Source organism: Macaca mulatta, chromosome 11, assembly GCF_049350105.2.
Source record: "Macaca mulatta isolate MMU2019108-1 chromosome 11, T2T-MMU8v2.0, whole genome shotgun sequence".
Lineage (NCBI taxonomy): Eukaryota > Metazoa > Chordata > Mammalia > Primates > Cercopithecidae > Macaca > Macaca mulatta.
The window spans coordinates 111,994,064-112,003,025 of NC_133416.1; the positions used below are offsets into that span (position 1 = coordinate 111,994,064).

The 8,962-nt window shown below is 46.0% G+C and overlaps 1 protein-coding gene across 2 annotated transcripts in view; it reads left to right on the plus strand.

Moving 5' to 3' along the window:
- Nucleotides 1–8,080, plus strand: part of CHST11 (carbohydrate sulfotransferase 11) — a 311,298-nt gene extending 303,218 nt beyond the window's left edge. The window contains 1 exon segment of one of the 2 annotated variants that reach the window (NM_001258082.1): nucleotides 5,597–8,080. In NM_001258082.1, the coding sequence (NP_001245011.1) occupies nucleotides 5,597–6,451 (855 nt within the window). In that variant the 3' untranslated portion in view covers nucleotides 6,452–8,080. 2 annotated transcript variants of the gene reach the window in all.
- The last annotated feature ends 882 nt before the right edge of the window (nucleotides 8,081–8,962 follow it).

Here is an 8,962-nt window from a genome sequence, read left to right on the forward strand (position 1 = left end):
GGTGATGAATACATCAGCTAAGAAGTCATGAATTGCAAAGGTCAGAGTTTTCCTATTCAAAATAAATATTAATTAAATCCAATGACCTAGGGCTGACCTGCAGCAAAATTACAGAGCTGGTGAAATTTGTCTTTGAGATTTCTAGCCAGGAGTTCTTTTTCAGATTTCTTTTTTCTTCTTTGATAAAAGAATGCCTACATATTAACCACCTATTTTGTGCCATACCTTGTCCAAATCCTGTACTAGAGTTGATCTTATTTACTGAATGCTGAAATGTACCTTATTTGCTGTAGTCACCACCCCCGCGGGGTAGGTGGTACGATCCCCATTTTGCAAATAAAGGAACTGAGACTCAGAAGGTTAAGGCTCTTGCCCAAGATCAAGCCCAGATCTTCTTATTTCAAATCTTATCCTCACTCTGCAAGTGCCCTAATACGTTGTCCTTATTCTTCTATGTAAAATAGTCTCTTATATGATGTTATCTTCTCTTTAAACTTATAATTTAGTACCAACTTGCTCAAAGTTATCACTCGAATGATTGACCTCCCCTGTTAGGTTCCTGAGGCCATCGTAACAAATTACCACAAACTGAGTGGCTTAAAACTAAAGAAATGGATTCTCTCACAGTCCTGGAAGGCAGAAGTCTGAAATCAAGCTGTTGGCAGGGCATGCCCTCTGAAGGCTCCGGAGGAATGGATCCTTCCTTGCCTCTTCCCAGCTTCTGGTGGCAGCCGGCAGTCTTTGGCATTTCTTGGCTTGGAGACACATCGTTCTCGTGGATGTGTCAATGCCACATGGAGACAAATGCCATGTGGAGACATGTGGCATTCTCCCTGTGTGTCTCTGTATCTCTACTTTCTCTTCTTATAGGGACACCACCCATTGGATTATACCCTAATCCAGTATAATCTCATCTTAACTAATTGCATCTGCAAAAACCCTATTTGCATATCAAATCACTTTCCGAGGTTCTGGGTGGACATGAATTTGGGAGGCACATTATTTGTCCCAGTACAGCTCTATGAAAGAACTTTATGATATCGATGAACAATTGGGAAGTTAATTAATTAATGTATTTATTTATTTATTTATTTTTGAGACAGAGTCTCACTCTGTTGCCCAGGCTGGAGTGCAGTGCCGCGATCACAGCTCACTGCAACCTCCGTCTCCTTAACTGAAGGGACCTCCCCTTCGGTTATGAAGGGGTGAGGAGTAGGAATCAGGCAGGAAAAGTAGGTTCAAGCAGTTCTCCTGCCTCAGCCTCCCGAGTAGCTGGGATCACAGGCACCCGCTACCACGCCTGGCTAATTTTTGTATTTTTAGTAGAGACGGGGTTTCGCCATGTTGGCCAGGTGGTCTCAAACTCCTGACCTCAAGTGATCTGCCCGCTGTGGCCTCCCAAAGTGCTGGGATTACAGGCATGAGTCACCGCGCCTGGCCCAGAAATTTCTTTAACTACAGAGGGGTTTTCCTGCTTACAGATCAAGTATCCCTACAGAGATTATTAAGCCATTCATTCATTCACTCAACAAACACTTATGGAGCATCTCCTGTGGGGCTGGCACTCTTGCAAGCACGGGGGTGTACCACTGTGGAAAGACAGAGTTCTGGCTCTGTGGTATCTCTATTTGGTAAGGCAGAGACTTCATGCCAGAACGGTGTGACAAGCATAGATCTGAGTCACACCCCCTGGCTCGCGTCACAGTTCTGCTTCTCTTAGAAGGACTTACCTTGGGCAGTCACTTTGTCTGTCTCAGCCCGTTTCCTCATTGACAGAATGCAATGCTGAGACCACCGTAGCTTTACAAATATGGGGAGACTCTCCTCAAGGTAATGAACAAGGAGTGCTCCACAAATCGTTTTCCATATTATCATTCATGTGTTGGTGCATCTGAAGGATCCTCAGCTATAAAATGGAGATCCTGATAATCTCCGTTATGACTGATTGCATTGAAGAAGTTAGTCAGTGTGAAGCATGAAGAGCGTTACCTGGCTCACAATGAGCACTCACCCAGTCAGTGTTAGGTGTCATCATCATCCTGATATATATTGTGCAGGAGAGAAAATTAGGAAATTCTGCAGCTTGCTTTTGATATTTCTTGGCATATGCCTAGGGTCACTTATACTTGGAGAACTAAAAAATAGCATAACTGGAGATTTGGATTGATGGAGGACCCATGACCACTGGGCATTGAGCCTTTGTGGCAAAATCTCAGCAAGACAAAACAATACAAGAGTCCAGGCACTAAGGAAGAACATTCTGGAAGATTCTCTATGGGACCCAGAAAAGAGTGCATGGCCACCAGTTGGCTACCCTGGAAGAAAGTGGGCTCTACCCAGCATTAAAGGTGGCCACAACCCCAGCAGTCAGTTAATCTAACTGCCTCTTTCTGCAGGCAAGGCAGGGGCAGCCTAGAGAGGGAGGAAAGGAAGAAATACTACTGATTGTGTATCTACTGTGTTCAAGCCATGGAATACACACCTTATAGTCCTCACACCAGCCTAACAAGGCATGGGAGTGAGGATCTCCATGGCACAGGCAAGGAAACAAAGGCCAAGAAAGGTCCAGGCCCCATATTTGGGTCATAATAACATGGAAACTGGATCCGTGGTTCAGTAACCCAGGGCTCTTTGCACAAATAGATTATTGCTCTGCTCTTTATAGTCGGGATAAATTTGTTGAGTGGTGCTATTTGGTCTGTGAATAACCAGAGGTCAGTAATTTGCCAGTTATTTCCAATTTGGGAAACTCCAGGCTAACCTGGTTTTACCAAGTGGAAACCAAAAATATATATGGTGGCCTTGCTTCTCTGGAATCTGGCTGAGGGTCTCAGCATCATATCCTGACTGGGACCCTTAGCTCTCCTGTTTTTCAGCTCTCCTGTTTCAGTTATTTATTGCTGGGCAACAAATCGCCCCAAAACTTAGTGACTTAACACAGCACTGATATGTCATCTGCCACAGCTCTGTGGGTAGGTAATTAAGCAGGTCTGCTGGTCTCTCCTGGGATCATTCACACCACTTTGGTCAGTGGGTGGCTGGCAGTTGGTACTGGTCTGCAGTGCCCTAGTCTTCATCCTCCAGGAGGCTGGACACGTCTTTCCATAGCATGACTGTCTCAGGGCAGTGTTCCAACAGCGTGAAGGCTAGGAACTGCAGACCTTCCTAATAGGCTTCAGAACATGTTCATCATTGCTTCTACCACATTCTACTCATCAGAGCAAGTCACAGCCAGCCCCCATTCAAAGAGCTGGAGAAATAGTCTCTATTTCTTGATGGGAGGAGTGTCGATGTCAGATTTCAAAGGGGAATGCACATCAGGGGATACTAACAACTCTTTCCAGATTTCCACCAGTTATTTGTGAGGTTAAAGCAGTGAGAGAATCACCATACTCTTCACACACAGACCTTGCAAAGCGTTAGTACTCTGTCTTGGTTTGCTTCCTCCCTTGAGTATAAAAATTTTTAGTGGCGATGGCATGTTGTAGTTCAGCGTATTTCTGGGAAGATTAAACATAATGTATTTAAATCACCTGTGAAGGTGCCTCCTACAGAGTAACTCCTTAGTCACACTGTCTGCTGTTGTCATGGTGACCATCACCATCCTTTGTCCTGGGGACCATGAGAGGAGATGGACGTGGAACTTAATGCAGGGTGCAATGGCTTCTCCCTGGTGGCTACCATGATGCCCCTCAGGTCCCCAGCAAACTCATCAGTGGCCCTAATTTAGGCCCATCCCAATGGCCCTATGTACCTTTTAATATAAATTGTGCAGACTGAGGTTCAAAGTTGGAGGAGCAGGGGCAGATAATTGGGTTGCACTCAAGTCCTAGGCTCTACTGACTTGGCTGTCCAGGTGATTGGAGGATTTCATGGATATGGCTGCATTCTCAGGGCTCAAAGTCACCCACAGTCTGGCCTGGAGGAGGCAGTGACTCTGGGGCTCTGAGTTCCTGTGAAGCAAGTGGCCACGGGAGTTGAGAAAAACAAGAATGAAGTAGACAGGAGGGTTGTGCTATGAAGCACACTCAGTGTTGTGGGTGTTCAGTAGAGGGAATGATTCTTCCACTAGTGTGGCAGGGAGTGTGTGGGGCCATGAAGAATTGTCAAGTTTGGGGCCAGGCACAGTGGCTCACCCCTGCAGTCCCAGCGCTTTGGGAGACTGAAGCTGGCCAATCACCTGAGGTCGGGAGTTCAAGACCAGCCTGGCCAACATAGTGAAACCCCGTCTCCACTAAAAATATAAAAATTAGCGGGGCATGGTGGTGCATGCCTGTAATCCCAACTACTCAGGAGGCTGAGGCAGGAGAATTGCTTGAACTCTGGAGGCGGAGGTTGCAATGAACTAAGATCGCGCCACTGCATTCCAACCTGGGCAACAGAGTGAGACTCTGGGGAAAAAAAAAGAAAAGAGAAAAGAAAAGAATAGAATTGTCAACTTTGCACCAGCAGAGATTGAGAAGGGAGAATCCCAGATGTGCCCAGCCTAAGGAATGCTTGTGGCAAAAAGTGAATCATTGGTTTCTCGGGAGCCTCCTTTGGTTATGAAGGGGTGAGGAGTAGGAGTCAGGCTGGAAAAGCAGGTTGGCACTGGCCTATGGAGAACCCCAAAAGACCAGTGTATGAATGGGGCCTTGGTTCCTGAGGCAAGGAGGCCACCAGGCTACCACCTCATCTGTGGCTCCGGAGCAACTATTCCATAGCCCTGTGCCCCCAGTTTCTCTATCACTTGCATCACAATTAATATTATTCCATTTATATAAAAGAAGGACCACACTGAACTTTCACGAGTGGTGGTGGAGGTAAGGCAGGAAGCCGACAATTGGGTGCCACCACTCCGTGAAGGTCTCTGCGTCTCTGGGTGCTGGAGATGCAGGCGGTGGCAGAGCAGGGCAGAGTGTCCTCCTGTTTCCTGTTCTAGGTGGACTGTGAGCTTTGGTTTGGACTGGGAATGAATGGCCTTTGGGGAGAAACTGTTGCTCTTCGAATTCAGAGGAACACACATATCTTCCCAAGCATTTCCCTTTGCCCTCCATTGAGGCTGACGGCTCTCTGCCCTGGCACCTCCTAGACTATGAATGATTAAAGGTTATGTCTTATGTCTCTTAGCAGTGCTGAGCAGAGTGCTTTATACATCATGAGGTCTGGATCAGTGTGTTGTGTGTGTGTGTGTGTGTGTGTGTGTGTGTGTGTGTGTGTGTGTGTGTTTAGAGACAGGGTCTTGCTCTGTCACCCAAGCTAGAGCACAGTGGCACAGTCATACCTCAATGTAACCTTGAACTCTGGGGCTTAAGTGAGATTCTCCTGCTTCAGCCTCCCAAGTCGTTGGGATGTCAGGTGTACACCACCATGCCTACCTAATTTTTTAATGTTTTTAGAGATGGGGGTCTCACTATGTTGCCTGGGCTGGTCTTGAACTTGTGGCCTCAAGCAATCCTCCTGCCTCAGCTTCCCAGAGTGCTGGGATTAAAGGCATGAGCCACTGCACCCAGCTTAGATACGTATTTGAATGGGTGGATTTATGATCTACTTGTAGCCAAGTGGAAATGTTTCAGGCAATTACTGAGTTCTTATTCCTCTTGTGTCCCCTCTGCAGCTGGAGCTCTCAAACACTGCTGTCCTGCACCAGATGCGGCGGGACCAGGTGACAGACACGTGCCGAGCCAACAGCGCCACAAGCCGTAAGCGGAGGGTGCTGACCCCCAACGACCTGAAGCACTTGGTGGTGGATGAGGACCACGAGCTCATCTACTGCTACGTGCCCAAGGTGGCCTGCACCAACTGGAAGCGGCTCATGATGGTCCTGACCGGGCGGGGGAAGTACAGCGACCCCATGGAGATCCCGGCCAACGAGGCGCACGTCTCCGCCAACCTGAAGACCCTGAACCAGTACAGCATCCCAGAAATCAACCACCGCTTGAAAAGCTACATGAAGTTCCTGTTTGTCCGGGAGCCCTTCGAGAGGCTGGTGTCCGCCTACCGCAACAAGTTCACCCAGAAGTACAACATCTCCTTCCACAAGCGGTACGGCACCAAGATCATCAAACGCCAGCGGAAGAACGCCACGCAGGAGGCCCTGCGCAAAGGGGACGATGTCAAATTCGAGGAGTTTGTGGCCTATCTCATCGACCCACACACCCAGCGGGAGGAGCCTTTCAACGAACACTGGCAAACCGTCTACTCACTCTGCCACCCCTGCCACATCCACTATGACCTCGTGGGCAAGTACGAGACACTGGAAGAGGATTCTAATTACGTCCTGCAGCTGGCAGGAGTGGGCAGCTACCTGAAGTTCCCCACCTATGCAAAGTCTACGAGAACTACTGATGAAATGACCACAGAATTCTTCCAGAACATCAGCTCAGAGCACCAAACGCAGCTGTACGAAGTCTACAAACTCGATTTTTTAATGTTCAATTACTCAGTGCCAAGCTACCTGAAATTGGAATAAAGGGGGTGGGGAGAGGGAGAGAATCATGCTTTTTAATTTAAGATTTTTATTTGTCAAAAGAATTATATGGATATTGGGTTATTTTGTAAATTAATATTTCTTTGGGGATGATGCTGCGAGCAGCATAGTGAGAATTATTTAAAATCCTTCGTAGGGAAGGACAGCTGTCTTTGCAGGGGAAATAGGATGGGTCGTCCTTGTCTGTAGAAGTGAATACTGCAACACTGTCTCAAAGGTTTCCTTGTGTTCTGGTGAATTCCATGAATTGTGCATTCCATAAATTCTAATTAATATTATTTATAGTTATTTAAACATGGTCTCATTATTTCTTTTTGTGGCAGCAAAATTCTGACGTCTTTCCAGAAGAAATCTATGTTTCCTGCTTTGCTTGCTACAGCTCATTTGGGGGCATGAATGTTCTCCTTACTAACCTTTCATGGAGTCATGTGATAACAGCCATTGTCATGTGTACAGATGCCACCATTCTTGAATTTCTGCTAGAAATAACTAGGTTGCTATTGCACTTAGAGGCATCTTTGCAAGGGAGTCATTCCAAACCAATTCCAATTGACCTGAAAGTCCCTTGCACTAAAGAAATGTTATTTTTTTTTAACCCAAGGAGAAAGTTGATTGTAGCAATTTTTCACCAGAAATAGCAATCTGATACAATAGGCTTTTTTAACAGGAATTTTTAAACTGGCAGTGCCAGTCGTGGTGAAGGTGAAGTGGCTGTTGCTTTATATTTGACAAGTATTTATTGAGCATCTACTCTATACTAGGCCCTGAAGATAGAGTGTTGAACAAACCCAATAGTCTTGGCCCTCAAAAAGCTTTAACGTGACATAGAGCATCCAGCTCGACAATTAGCAAACCCCTGATATTCATGGACTTGACATGAGGTTTGGACTATTCATGAGCAACACCAGAGGGTCCATGACCCCTACACATTTTCATTTTTCTATGGCCCAAATTTGAAAACCTCACATTCGGAGCAGGCCACTTTATCTTCATGAGTGATCCCAAGCTCATTGCCCAACAGAAAAGATGCTAAAAAAATGTTTCCTATCATGTGCCTGCTCCAATTGATGGGTAATGTCTGCCTTTAAGCCCCAGAATGGATTCTCCAGGCACAGTGTGGAAGAGTGCAATGTGATTAGCAATGTCTGCCTTGGGTGAGGAAAGGGGAACACTCCTCAAGTGCCTCCTACTGTCATCTCCATCCAGCCTAGCACCACATCCCCGTTTAGAAGTGTTATCTTCTACTGCTTGCCACATACAAGTGTGAAATGCCAAGGTGAGACTCGTACATTTGGGGATTTGCAATGGTTTTTGCCCCTCATGAAGGTCAGAGGTGGACCATTTGTACACATAGGCACATGCACACCCTCCCACATCCTCCAGAGGCTGAAAGACCATCAGCACCTTGGTAACTGCCATGCATGAGCAGCAAAGACAGCCTTCCATGCTGTTAATCCATGCCCCATTTCCTCTGGACGCCTGGAAACTTCATTTCCTGTTCCTTGCTAATTAACATCTAAACACGTTTCTCATTTCCAGCCATTGCTGATGCTTCTCGGTTGAAGTTTGAGCCACATCCCTCTTACAGCTAGTGAATGAGTTGGTAGCAGATACTGTATATAATAATAATAATAGTTTTAATAATAGGGGAGGGTGGGATGGGGTGTGGGTAAGTTTTGCCTTTTGTTTTGTTTTTGATGCAGTATATAGTGAAGGGGTGAGGATATTCTAAACAAACAAAAATTGAATAATTTATTCACAGAAACTATTAAGATTGTATTGTAAAGCTCACAGCAAGCTCAGTGGGCAGCAGCTGCAACATCTCACCAGGGAAATTATTTTCTTTAACATGAGTGAGATGTGGGCCGGAGAAGTTAGCTGGAGCTATTTATAAAACGTTGTGTACCTTCTTCCGAGCTCTCTCCCCTTTGTGAAGGGCACAGCAACTATACCCTTGATGGATGGAGATTTATGCAGTGTGTTTTACCAGGTAGAGTGACAGACCTTGGCTGTCCCTGGAATTGAGAATCTGGACCTTATTTCCAGGCAGGGAACACTGTCCTCAGAAATGGGACTTCTGATAACGAAACAGGTTGTCCAACATTTTCTAATACGTACTCTACAGAACACAGGTTCCAGGAGGCATCAGGTTGGTGTGATGCAAACTAAGGGTTTTGTGGTCAAATATCCTTAAGAAACAAAGTTAAGTCAGTTTCCTTTCTGTAGGACTTTTCAGAGCCTTGAATGTGTGCTGTGCATGGTGAATCCCCAAAACTAATCCTTGAGTCTGTAGCATTTCCTGAACGTACATGACCAGGATACTTTATTTTGCAGATCACCCCACAGAGCTAGGGTTCCACCAAGTATACTTTGCTTAAGCTGAGTTAGCATATCTGAGGTCGTTGAGGATAAAAACTGCCACCCCAACACCCTTCCATTAAAAAAAAAAATACAAACTAGCACCACAGTCTCCATCTGGTTTATATAGCAAGA